Here is a 13886-nt window from a genome sequence, read left to right on the forward strand (position 1 = left end):
TGTCTGTGGCACCTTACAGCCCCCCTGGCATTCCCAGTACCCAGAGGCACAATCAACCCCCCCCCCAGCCCAATAAATAGTGACTGTCTGTGGCACCTTACAGCCCCCCCGGCATTCCCAGTACCCAGAGGAACAAACAGCCCCCCCCCCAGCCCAATAAATAGTGACTGTCTGTGGCACCTTACAGCCCCCCTGGCATTCCCAGTACCCAGAGGCACAAACAGCCCCCCCAGCCCAATAAATAGTGACTGTCTGTGGCACCTTACAGCCCCCCTGGCATTCCCAGTACCCAGAGGCACAAACAGCCCCCCAGCCCAATAATTAGTGACTGTCTGTGGCACCTTACAGCCCCCCTGGTATTCCCAGTACCCAGAGGCACAAACAGCCCCCCCATCCCAATAAATAGTGACTGTCTGTGGCACCTTACAGCCCCCCTGGCATTCCCAGTACCCAGAGACACAAACAGCCCCCCCCCTCAGCCCAATAAATAGTGACTGTCTGTGGCACCTTACAGCCCCCCTGGCATTCCCAGTACCCAGAGGCACAAACAGCCCCCCCCCCCCCAGCCCAATAAATAGTGACTGTCTGTGGCACCTTACAGCCCCCCTGGCATTCCCATAACCCAGAGGCACAAACAGCCCCCCCAGCCCAATAAATAGTGACTGTCTGTGGCACCTTACAGCCCCCCCGGCATTCCCAGTACCCAGAGGCACAAACAGCCCCCCCCCAGCCCAATAAATAGTGACTGTCTGTGGCACCTTAGAGCCCCCCCGGCATTCCCAGTACCCAGAGGCACAAACAGCCCCCCCAGCCCAATAAATAGTGACTGTCTGTGGCACCTTACAGCCCCCCCCCTGGCATTCCCAGTACCCAGAGGCACAAACAGCCCCCCCAGCCCAATAAATAGTGACTGTCTGTGGCACCTTACAGCCCCCCTGGCATTCCCAGTACCCAGAGGCACAAACAGCCCCCCCAGCCCAATAAATAGTGACTGTCTGTGACACCTTACAGCCCCCCTGGCATTCCCAGTACCCAGAGGCACAAACAGCCCCCCCAGCCCAATAAATAGTGACTGTCTGTGACACCTTACAGCCCCCCTGGCATTCCCAGTACCCAGAGGCACAAACAGCCCCCCCAGCCCAATAAATAGTGACTGTCTGTGACACCTTACAGCCCCCCTGGCATTCCCAGTACCCAGAGGCACAAACAGCCCCCCCAGCCCAATAAATAGTGACTGTCTGTGGCACCTTACAGCCCCCTGGCATTCCCAGTACCCAGAGGCACAAACAGCCCCCCCAGCCCAATAAATAGTGACTGTCTGTGACACCTTACAGCCCCCCTGGCATTCCCAGTACCCAGAGGCACAAACAGCCCCCCCAGCCCAATAAATAGTGACTGTCTGTGGCACCTTACAGCCCCCCCGGCATTCCCAGTACCCAGAGGCACAAACAGCCCCCCCCCAGCCCAATAAATAGTGACTGTCTGTGGCACCTTAGAGCCCCCCCGGCATTCCCAGTACCCAGAGGCACAAACAGCCCCCCCAGCCCAATAAATAGTGACTGTCTGTGGCACCTTACAGCCCCCCCCTGGCATTCCCAGTACCCAGAGGCACAAACAGCCCCCCCAGCCCAATAAATAGTGACTGTCTGTGGCACCTTACAGCCCCCCCGGCATTCCCAGTACCCAGAGGCACAAACAGCCCCCCCAGCCCAATAAATAGTGACTGTCTGTGGCACCTTACAGCCCCCCTGGCATTCCCAGTACCCAGAGGCACAAACAGCCCCCCAGCCCAAAAAATAGTGACTGTCTGTGGCAACTTACAGCCCCCTGGCATTCCCAGTACCCAGAGGCACAAACAGCCCCCCCAGCCCAATAAATAGTGACTGTCTGTGGCACCTTACAGCCCCCTGGCATTCCCAGTACCCAGAGGCACAAACAGCCCCCCCAGCCCAATAAATAGTGACTGTCTGTGGCACCTTACAGCCCCCCTGGCATTCCCAGTACCCAGAGGCACAAACAGCCCCCCCAACCCAATAAATAGTGACTGTCTGTGGCACCTTACAGCCCCCTGGCATTCTCAGTACCCAGAGGCACAAACAGCCCCCCCAGCCCAATAAATAGTGAATGTCTGTGAAACCTTACAGCCCCCCCCCCCCCCCCCCCGGCATTCCCAGTACCCAGAGGCACAAACAGCCCCCCCCAGCCCAAAAAATAGTGACTGTCTGTGGCACCTTACAGCCCCCCTGGCATTCCCAGTACCCAGAGGCACAAACAGCCCCCCCAGCCCAAAAAATAGTGACTGTCTGTGGCACCTTACACCCCCCTGGCATTCCCAGTACCCAGAGGCACAAACAGCCCCCCCCCCAGCCCAATAAATAGTGACTGTCTGTGGCACCATACAGCCCCCCTGGCCTTCCCAGTATCCAGAGGCACAAACAGCCCCCCCCAGCCCAATAAATAGTGACTGTCTGTGGCACCTTACAGCCCCCCTGGCATTCCCAGTACCCAGAGGCACAAACAGCCCCCCCCAGCCCAATAAATAGTGACTGTCTGTGGCACCTTACAGCCCCCCTGGCATTCCCAGTACCCAGAGGCACAAACAGCCCCCCCAGCCCAATAAATAGTGACTGTCTGTGGCACCTTACAGCCCCCCTGGCATTCCCAGTACCCAGAGGCACAAACAGCCCCCCCCCTCAGCCCAATAAATAGTGACTGTCTGTGGCACCTTACAGCCCCCCTGGCATTCCCAGTACCCAGAGGCACAAACAGCCCCCCCCCCCCAGCCCAATAAATAGTGACTGTCTGTGGCACCTTACAGCCCCCCTGGCATTCCCATAACCCAGAGGCACAAACAGCCCCCCCAGCCCAATAAATAGTGACTGTCTGTGGCACCTTACAGCCCCCCCGGCATTCCCAGTACCCAGAGGCACAAACAGCCCCCCCCCAGCCCAATAAATAGTGACTGTCTGTGGCACCTTAGAGCCCCCCGGCATTCCCAGTACCCAGAGGCACAAACAGCCCCCCAGCCCAATAAATAGTGACTGTCTGTGGCACCTTACAGCCCCCCCCCTGGCATTCCCAGTACCCAGAGGCACAAACAGCCCCCCCAGCCCAATAAATAGTGACTGTCTGTGGCACCTTACAGCCCCCCTGGCATTCCCAGTACCCAGAGGCACAAACAGCCCCCCCAACCCAATAAATAGTGACTGTCTGTGACACCTTACAGCCCCCCTGGCATTCCCAGTACCCAGAGGCACAAACAGCCCCCCCAGCCCAATAAATAGTGACTGTCTGTGGCACCTTACAGCCCCCCCGGCATTCCCAGTACCCAGAGGCACAAACAGCCCCCCCCAGCCCAATAAATAGTGACTGTCTGTGGCACCTTAGAGCCCCCCCGGCATTCCCAGTACCCAGAGGCACAAACAGCCCCCCCAGCCCAATAAATAGTGACTGTCTGTGGCACCTTACAGCCCCCCCCCTGGCATTCCCAGTACCCAGAGGCACAAACAGCCCCCCCAGCCCAATAAATAGTGACTGTCTGTGGCACCTTACAGCCCCCCCGGCATTCCCAGTACCCAGAGGCACAAACAGCCCCCCCAGCCCAATAAATAGTGACTGTCTGTGGCACCTTACAGCCCCCCTGGCATTCCCAGTACCCAGAGGCACAAACAGCCCCCCCAGCCCAAAAAATAGTGACTGTCTGTGGCAACTTACAGCCCCCCTGGCATTCCCAGTACCCAGAGGCACAAACAGCCCCCCCAGCCCAATAAATAGTGACTGTCTGTGGCACCTTACAGCCCCCCTGGCATTCCCAGTACCCAGAGGCACAAACAGCCCCCCCAACCCAATAAATAGTGACTGTCTGTGGCACCTTACAGCCCCCCTGGCATTCTCAGTACCCAGAGGCACAAACAGCCCCCCAGCCCAATAAATAGTGAATGTCTGTGAAACCTTACAGCCCCCCCCCCCCCCGGCATTCCCAGTACCCAGAGGCACAAACAGCCCCCCCAGCCCAAAAAATAGTGACTGTCTGTGGCACCTTACAGCCCCCCTGGCTTTCCCAGTACCCAGAGGCACAAACATCCCCCCCAGCCCAAAAAATAGTGACTGTCTGTGGCACCTTACACCCCCCTGGCATTCCCAGTACCCAGAGGCACAAACAGCCCCCCCCCCAGCCCAATAAATAGTGACTGTCTGTGGCACCATACAGCCCCCCTGGCCTTCCCAGTATCCAGAGGCACAAACAGCCCCCCCAGCCCAATAAATAGTGAATGTCTGTGAAACCTTACAGCCCCCCCCCCCCCCCGGATTCAGCCTTACAGACTCACACACACAGGGATGTTTGTTATTTGTTGTTTTATTCATTTTGTTGTTTTATTGGGGCCTGTCAGCCCCCCCTGAGCCTCCCACTGCCCCCGCTGAGCCTCCCACTCCCACCCACTGCCCCCGCTGAGCCTCCCGCACCCACCCACTGCCCCCGCTGAGCCTCCCGCACCCACCAACTGCCCCTGCTGAGCCTCCCACTCCCACCCACTGCCCCTGTTGAGACTCCCGCTCCCACCCACTGCCCCCGCTGAGCCTCCCGCACCCACCCACTGCCCCCACTGAGCCTCCCGCACCCACTGCCCCCGCTGAGCCTCCCGCACCCACCCACTGCCTCCGCTGAGCCTCCCGCACCCACCCACTGCCCCCGCTGAGCCTCCCGCACCCACCCACTGCCCCCGCTGAGCCTCCCGCACCCACCCACTGCCCCCGCTGAGCCTCCCGCACCCACCCACTGCCCCCGCTGAGCCTCCCACTCCCACCCACTGCCCCCGCTGAGCCTCCCGCACCCACCCACTGCCCCCGCTGAGCCTCCCGCACCCACCCACTGCCCCCGCTGAGCCTCCCGCACCCACCCACTGCCCCCCCTGAGCCACCCACTGCCCCTGCTGAGCCTCCCACACCCATCCACTGCCCCCGCAGAGCCTCCCATACCCACCCACTGCAGGGGCCCCGCTGAGCCTCCCACACCCACCCACTGCATGGGCCCCCGCTAAGCTTTCCACACCAACCCACTGCAGCAGGGGACTCCGCTGAGCCTCCAAAAAAAAATTTTTTTTGTTGTTTTTTATTTTTTGTCTGTTTTTTTGTTTTGTTTTTTTTTTTGTTCCTAACCTAATTGACCTATTTACCTAAGAATCCTAATAACTTGTCCCCGTTGGGAGAAAAGTCATGGATTCATCCTTAACAACCTATAAAGAAATCAAAAAAAGAAATTTGTGTTATAAAAAACTAAAAAATGTTGTTATTTTGTTGTTTTTTGTTCTTTTGTTGTTTTTCTTGATTTTTTTGTTTTGTTGGGGCCTGTCAGCGGGGCCCCCTGCTGCACCACCCACAACCAACCCACTTGCAGCAGGGGACTCTGCTGAGCCTCTGAAAATTTTTTTTTTTTTTTTGGTGTTTTTTTATTTTTGGTGTTTTTTTTTTTGGTGTTTTTTTTTTTTTGGTGTTTTTTTTTTTTTTTTTTTTTTTTAAGCCTAACCTAATTACTTACCTAACTACTTACCTACGAATCCTAATAACTAGTCCCCGTTGGGAGAAAAGTTATGGATTCGTCCTTTGCCACCTAAAAAAGAAAACAAGAAGGACATTATTAGTGTTGGAAACCTTGGAATAGATGTGTAACATACAGACTAACACACGCAAAGGACAATGATACAAATGATTTTATCATAATCGGCCCGTGTATGGGCACTGCCGGCGGGCCTGCCCCACCCATATCTGGCCTTAAATCGGGCAAATCTCGATTGGGCAGGTTTAAAAATTCAGTCGGATCAGGGACTGCATCGGCTCGTTGATGGGGCCCCCGGACCGACTGCGCCTAAACCCGTTGTTATAATTCCATCGTTTGGTCCCAGGGCCAAACAATCAAATTAGCCTGGATTCTCCCAATATTGCCCACCCGTAGGTGGGGGGTATCGGGAGAAGATCCGGTTGCTTGGCAACATGGCCACGCCTTATTATCTATTACTGATGATAAACTAATAATAAGCCCATCAGTAACTACCGATGCAATGCCTGCAACCCCCCTGAGCCGCTAAGTACCCTATACACACAGACCCTGATCCAGCAGCCCATTTACTCACAAATAGTTATATCTGGTGTTTTCTACTTACGTAAACGACCGTCTCCATATGGGCAAACTTTCCAGGCTAAAAAGGAAAAAAAAAACGTCAGTTTTTTATACAAATGAACCAAACCATCAAGTACGAAGGGAACAAAGAAAGGGACTAATGCCGCACAGTATGTATTGAAGAGTAACCGTTCCTTCCATGGGCCAGGGAGGCTTCTGGGAGTTTATATTAGGGATGCCCCGGGTCCTTTATAAAAGTTTCGGCCGAATACCGAACCTGAATCCCAATTTCCATATGCAATTAAGGTAACGGAAGGGCTCATTCCGGCTCATATACACATTAATATTGTAGGAGTAGGAAAGAATAAAAACGGATAGAAGCTGAGAGTGCAGAGACGGGTGTAAATCTGTATCTTACCTTCTTCTTCTTGTACCTGAACGGTGCGCAGACACCTCTCACACAGTCCAGGATACAATCACAGAATCTGGGCGCCATTGTGGTAGATGGTCGTTACTGTCGTTATATGGAAGGAAACAAAAACACAGCAATTAGTAAGTAAAAACACAGCAATTAGTAAGTAAAAACATAGCAAATAATGTGTGTGAAGGAAACCCAGGCAGCCATTATTGGGGGTCAGTGTATGGGGCATTAGGGTACCCATATATTTATACATACATATTCCTGTTATTGGGGGTCAGTGTATGGGGCATTAGGACACCCATATATTTATACATACATATTCCTGTTATTGGGGGTCAGTGTATGGGGCATTAGGGTACCCATATATTTATACATACATATTCCTGTTATTGGGGGTCAGTGTATGGGGCATTAGGGCACCCATATATTTATACATACATATTCCTGTTATTGGGGGTCAGTGTATGGGGCATTAGGGTACCCATATATTTATACATACATATTCCCGTTTGTTTAATGGAAATAAATGCTGGGATATGGGGCAATGTAGAGCGCAACGTTTAACAACTGAAATGAAATCTAATTGGTAGGAGCAAAAGTCTTTTCTTAGGAGTAAAAAGTATTTGTTTCCAGTTAATCAAAACATGTGAGATTTTCCGACTCAGGGAAAATGATGGGAACGGTGAGATTTTGGTGCGAGTGCAAATTAGAATTGTAACAGGGAGGAGCCCGTAGCAGGGACAACTTACCGTTTCTGCTCTAAAAAGCAATCTGAAGTGTTTCCCCAAGTTGTAACAGTTACGCACACACAGCTGGTATTGTGACATCAGTGTTGCCATGGGAACCCATTGTGACATCAGCTGCAGGCTTCCTTGAGTATTTAGCCCTTAGCTGCAAAGGTTTTGCAATATGAGCTGACCACATGGGTGGTCTAAAGACATCAATGTTGCCATGGGAACCCACTGTGACATCAGCTGTGAATCAACAGTGAATTGAATGGTGAAACACCCTTTAGGTGCCAGTGTATGATGATTGGTCAGGGCCCACCTTAGCGCCAAACAAGCAGGGCCGGATTTCTGTTTTGGGCGCCCCGAGGCCGCCCCTGTCGGTCGCCCCCTCCCCACCCATGCGCATGCGCGAAAGCGCCCCCAGTGCGCATGCGCGAAAGCGCGGCCCCCAGTGCGCATGCGCAAAAGCGCGCCCCCCGTGCGCATGCATGAAAGCGACCCCATCAGTGCGCATGCGTTCCTTAAAACGCCCATACGGAGCAGTGGGGAGAGGTCCCGACTGCTCCGTATGGGAGCCAAATTTAAATTTTTTTTTGCGGCGGGGCGGCATGCCTCCCCTAAACTTCTGCCGCCCTAGGCCCGGGCCTTTGTGGCCTCTCCACAAATCCGGGCCTGCAAACAAGGGTTTAGACATTTGAACACATTGTTATGATTTCCTGTAGATCTATAATAGCAAATGTATTTCCCCCCTAATCTCGCCTTAAATGACCGTCAGACTTAAGGTCCCCATACACCTTCAGATCCGCTCGCTTGGCGATGTCACCAAGCGAATTAAATCTTCTCCCAATATCCCCCACCTACGGGGGCCCTGGGGCCAAATGATTGAATTATAACGACGGGTATAGGCAAAGTCGGTCTAGATTTTTAAACCTGCCCGATTTCAGGCCAGATATGGGTGGGGCAGGCCCGCCGGCAGTGCCCATACACGGGCGATTAGCTGGCGAATCTAAGGGACCCATATCGGCAGCTAGAATCGGCCCGTGTATGGGCACCTTTAGTTTCCATGAGTACCAAGAGAACAAATAGACAATCCCTGCAAAGCTAACCCTAACTGGCCCCCAGGCTGATGCAAATGGAATGAAATTGGCTTTAGCTCCCCTTTAAAAGAGACCCAACCCCCCCCACACATTCCCCCCCCCCCCCCGCATGGGTACAGGGCCACATCTTTCCATTTGCTATTTTATTAGTTAATTATTTGCCCATCTCTTTTACATCTTTCCAACTTTCGAATGGGGGTCACTGACCCTGACAGCAAAAACGATTGCTCCGTGAGGCTCCAACTTTCTTGTTACTTTTTATTACTTTCTTTTTATCTTCCAGTCTCACATTCACACCGCTGCCTGGTTGCTAGGGTAAATTGGGCCCTAAAACCCAGAGAGCTGCTGAAATTCCGAAACAAAAGGCAAAATCAGTAAACAAAACACAGAATATAAAAAACAAAGACCAACTGCAATTTATCTGGGAATGTCACAAACACCAATGGGCCAAGTCCCCCCTGTATATACCAGCAGGCCCTGCTATTACTGGCAGTAACTGTCTCGCCATGGAACCCCATTACACCTGCTGCCATTCTCACAGTATTAACGCTGGGGCCCCCAAACCCTTCACGGTTGGTCATTGGGGGGCTGCAGTTATAGGTTTGAAAAAGTGGGCGGAGCCACCAACAGTCAATCATATAAACCCCATTAAATTTCATTGGTTTAAATTTAAAATGATGCCATTCTCATACTATTTACGCCAAGGCCCCCAAACTTTTCACAGTTGTTTCCTGGGTGATTTTGACTCAGGGTTAGAAAACTGGCCCCACCCAGGCCTGTACTGGCCCAAATATCCCCCCCAGCCCAATAAATAGTGACTGTCTGTGGCACCTTACAGCCCCCCTGGCATTCCCAGTACCCAGAGGCACAAACAGCCCCCCCCCAGCCCAATAAATAGTGACTGTCTGTGGCACCTTACAGCCCCCCTGGCATTCCCAGTACCCAGAGGCACAAACAGCCCCCCCCCAGCCCAATAAATAGTGACTGTCTGTGGCACCTTACAGCCCCCCTGGCATTCCCAGTACCCAGAGGCACAAATAGTCCCCCAGCCCAATAAATAGTGACTGTCTGTGGCACCTTACAGCCCCCCTGGCATTCCCAGTACCCAGAGGCACAAACAGCCCCCCCAGCCCAATAAATAGTGACTGTCTGTGGCACCTTACAGCCCCCCTGGCATTCCCAGTACCCAGAGGCACAAACAGCCCCCCCCCCCAGCCCAATAAATAGTGACTGTCTGTGGCACCTTACAGCCCCCCTGGCATTCCCAGTACCCAGAGGCACAAATAGTCCCCCCAGCCCAATAAATAGTGACTGTCTGTGGCACCTTACAGCCCCCCTGGCATTCCCAGTACCCAGAGGCACAAACAGCCCCCCCAGCCCAATAAATAGTGACTGTCTGTGGCACCTTACAGCCCCCCTGGCATTCCCAGTACCCAGAGGCACAAACAGCCCCCCCAGCCCAATAAATAGTGACTGTCTGTGGCACCTTACAGCCCCCCCTGGCATTCCCAGTACCCAGAGGCACAAACAGCCCCCCCAGCCCAATAAATAGTGACTGTCTGTGGCACCTTACAGCCCCCCTGGCATTTGACAGAACCCACAGATCGCCAGTCAGGACCTGCTTAGGTGCCAGTGAGATTCTCTCAGAAAGACTAAACATAAATCCCAGGCTGCCCCACAACACACTCTTGCTACTGTGTGCTGAGGCTAGTGCAGCTGCACGCTCTGACAGATCCTTCCGCCTGATGCTCAGGCTGCACCCTGATTGGCTCCCTGATTGGCTCAATACACAGAGGGCAACTGAGGTATCAAGTTCCGTTTGAGTCAGAGCAGTCAGTGATTCATAGGGAGATAGTTATTGTGGTACAATGTAAGAATGGCTGCTGCCGCCACAATGCTCTCCATACAGGGGGACTGGGACCAGGTCCTGAGGTGAGACACAGAGTCTGGGGGGCTTTGCAGACACTTGCATGTGGGGAGTTGCTAAGCTACAGGTCTGAATGTACTATTAACCCTTTGCTTCAGCAATGCACATTCACTAACATGTAAAGCAGCTGTCTAACCCATTGGTATTAATGCATTAACCCTTAGTGCAGCGCTCCCCAGAATGAGGATGCACCCCCCTAAGGCAGCCAGATACTATGGATAAAGGCCAAGCACAACTATCAGTGAGGATGCTGTGAGGGAGAGAATGCTTCTGTATAATGCTTCTTACTTCTGTATTATACAGGTATGGGACCCGTTATCCAGAATGCTCGGGACCTGGAGTTTTCCGGATAAGGGATCTTTCTGTAATTCGTATCTCCTACCTTAAGTCTGCTAATAAAATTATTTAAACAGTAATTAAACCCATTAGGTTTGTTTTGGCTCCAATAAGGGGTAATTATATCTTAGTTGGGATCAAGTACAGGTACTGTTTTATTATTACAGAGAAAAGGGAATCATTTAACCATTAAATAAACCCAATAGGGCTGTTCTGCCCCAATAAGGGGTAATTATATCTTAGTTGGGATCAAGTACAGGTACTGTTTTATTATTACAGAGAAAAGGGAATCATTTAACCATTAAATAAACCCAATAGGGCTGTTCTGCCCCAATAAGGGGTAATTATATCTTAGTTGGGATCAAGTACAGGTACTGTTTTATTATTACAGAGAAAAATGGAACCATTTTTAAAAATGTGAATTATTTGATTAAAATGGAGTCTATGGGAGATGGCTTTTCCATAATCTGGAACTTTCTGGATAATGGGTTTCCGGATAAGGGCACCGATACCTGTACTTCTTATATTTCTGTATCTGCAGTAGAGTGAGGGTTAACAGGCTGGAACCCTTTCCTGGAGTCCATATCTGGGAGGCAACAGCCTCTATATCCAGGCCCTGTAATCTTCCTTTATAAGTAAGAGGTATTTAACCCTTGGAGCCTATCACTAAACTGACCAAAAAGGGTAGAGTATTAACCCTTTAAGTAGTAAGAAAAGGCTAAATCACCGGGGTGTGCCAAACACAGACCCTGGGCAATGGTTGGCACACCTGTCTTCCTTCAAAAGTAGGGTTGCCTCCTCACCCCTTTAATACCGGCCCCAGCCTGGCATGGCTAATTAGCAATTCATTTAGAAGCAGGCTGCATGGCTGCACATACATCTCTTTAGTCTGCAGCATGCCTTTGAATTCCTTGCTACTAGCCATGCAGAATGTGGATTTAATATGTGACCAGTTGTAAAGGGGTACCATTCTAGTGAGCGCTGCGCTGCCATCTTGTTTCTTGCCCCTGGGACTGTGCATATGAGCAGTAAAGCAATGTTCTGGGGTTTAGGGGCAGATTTATAAAAATGTGAGTTTGGAGCTTAATACATAAAAACTCACCCAAGTTCTATTCGTCCCTATGGGATTTTTATTAGAAGCGTATTAATGAAATGGTGAGTTCTATCTTTCACCCATTGATAAATACGCCTTTAAAAATTCAACAGGAATGAATAGAATGTGGGTGAGTTTTTATGTTTTAAGCTCCAAACTCACATTTTCATAGACTTTTTGGGTGCAAGAGCCCCTTTGAGTTCAGAGCCCCCGTTGCTGATAACAAGGTTACACATATACCAAATTATTTAGTTATCAGCTGTAGCACCAAGGATATTTACAACAGCACGTAAGTGTTTATATTCTCAGCTTTCATATTCCCTGCACTGCTGGTTGTGACTCCTGAAACAGAACAAATGCAGCTTTTTAACTGACTTCTTACACATTGTTTCAAGAGTCAGAGCATGCAATGTAAGTACCAGTAGTGCAACACCTCAGGGGGCCTTCACTTACTGCTCTGCAGTTGCGCCCCACATAGTTGCACTCAGTGCTGCTCCGTCCATTCTGCCTCGTGCTCAGAATAGAGTCCGGCTGTGCCCAGAGTTGTACTGGGGTGCTGGGCCCCAAGTGCTCCACATACTGCTCTCCCCCCCCCCACACACAGTTCCAGACTACCAGATGGGGGGAGCACAGGCGTATGGGTGGCGAGGAGTGAGCTGTCGGGGGCTGCAGGTGGGGAGCAGGCTGGGCCGGTGGGGGCTGCAGGTTGGGAGCAGGCTGGGCCGGTGGGGGCTGCAGGTGGGGAGCAGGCTGGGCTGGTGGGGGCTGCAGGGCAGGATCGGACTGGGTCAGTGGGACACCAGGAAAAAACCCAATGGGCCCCCGGCCATGGTGGGCCCCGCCGGGCAAGACCCAATCACAGCTGGCCTCCATCCCCCAATCGCCTCTACTTATGCACCCTCGGAGGGAGGGACGGGGACCTGGCGGGGCATGTACAGGGGCCCTTGGGGGCCCACACACTCCCAGTCCAAGGGCCCACTGAGTTTTTTCCCGGTCCCCCGCCAGCCCCGTCCCACCTATTGACACAGGGGAACCCAAAGTTGCTGCCACCCCCAAACCAGTCAGTAGCCCCAGGGGTCACTGCAGCACAGTTGCACTAAAAGCATAGGGCACACACATCAGCTGCACGGTGGTGCCGGAAATGACACCAAATGGGCTTAGAATATGTTCAGTCGTTTATCAGTTGTGTGTGTGTAGCCTTGTGGCCCGTCGCTTACACTCTTTTTTACTTTTCAGGGAGGCTGAGGGGGAAGTCTGGGTATCGTGCAAGATTCCTGGTAGGTTTGGTTCTTTTAGCCGCTCATTGTGCCCGGTACAATGGGCCTGAAGGGCCAACCCCTTGTCTGTTGATGGTTTTGGGGGGAGGTCGGGGCCAGGGTGGTTTGGGGGGAAGTCGGGGCCAGGGTGGTTTGGGGGGAGGTCGGGGCCAGGGTGGTTTGGGGGGAGGTCGGGGCCAGGGTGGTTTGGGGGGAAGTGGCCGGGGGTTTTAGTTTTCATTTTCCCCATTTCTCCCTGTTTTTCTGCCCTTCAGGAAAGCCCACGATACGCGGCAGCCTGACGTCAAAGGGAATAAGTTCTGATGAGGTTCCGGAAGTGACCGCCTCCGAGGAGTTTGTTGTGCAGGAAGTCACCAAGGTGCGGCCCATGTCTATGTCACAGGGCTCAGTGTGGCACAAGGTGGTTTCACCCAGATTAAAGGGCAAGTTCAGCATAAAACACTGCAGGTGAATTTCCTGGCCCAGTGTTTATAAATAACCCCCAGTGAGTTTCAAGTGCCACAAGGGTACGCAGCGCTGTACAATCTTACCAAATACAAAATTACACACAGGGAGGACAAGTGCTATAATACATAAATACAATAAATATATATATATATATAAGTGCCATGTAGTATTAGACACAGTAGGAAGGAGGTCCCTGACCCGCAGAGCTTACAATCTAAGTATTGTCCTTACTTCTTGACCTATTCTGCATCAGGACTGTAGTAACCTGCTAGTGTAGACATTTTGGTTAATGGCATTCCTGCTTTTTTGCCATTGCTTGATGATGATATTCCTGTTCCTGTTTGTGCTTCCTGTTAAGCTGAAAGCAAGCATGGAGCAGGCCAGATCTACCTGCCATGTTCTAGTAAATATACCAACAGTTCCAGTGTGTATCATGCTACTTCAC

At 52.1% G+C, this 13886-nt stretch overlaps 1 protein-coding gene, 1 long non-coding RNA gene and 1 pseudogene across 2 annotated transcripts in view; 1 reads left to right on the forward strand and 2 right to left on the reverse strand.

Moving 5' to 3' along the window:
• The window catches only part of LOC101733645 (proteasomal ATPase-associated factor 1-like), a 49846-nt gene extending 36554 nt beyond the window's left edge, over positions 1–13292 (forward strand). Inside the window, exons 9-10 of the mRNA XM_031896330.1 lie at positions 12954–12994; positions 13249–13292. Of these exons, the coding sequence (XP_031752190.1) occupies positions 12954–12962 (9 nt within the window). The 3' untranslated portion in view covers positions 12963–12994; positions 13249–13292. The remainder of the gene's footprint in view (positions 1–12953; positions 12995–13248) is intronic.
• Positions 1–13886, reverse strand: part of LOC116406442 — a 954163-nt pseudogene that overhangs the window by 777746 nt on the left and 162531 nt on the right.
• Positions 5474–7603, reverse strand: LOC116408643. The gene is made up of 5 exons (XR_004221098.1): positions 7456–7603; positions 7286–7407; positions 6534–6629; positions 6159–6194; positions 5474–5608 (listed from the first exon to the last, which is right to left on the reverse strand). It is a non-coding gene; the product is annotated as an uncharacterized LOC116408643 (long non-coding RNA).

This window comes from Xenopus tropicalis, chromosome 2, assembly GCF_000004195.4.
Source record: "Xenopus tropicalis strain Nigerian chromosome 2, UCB_Xtro_10.0, whole genome shotgun sequence".
NCBI classification, from domain to species: domain Eukaryota; kingdom Metazoa; phylum Chordata; class Amphibia; order Anura; family Pipidae; genus Xenopus; species Xenopus tropicalis.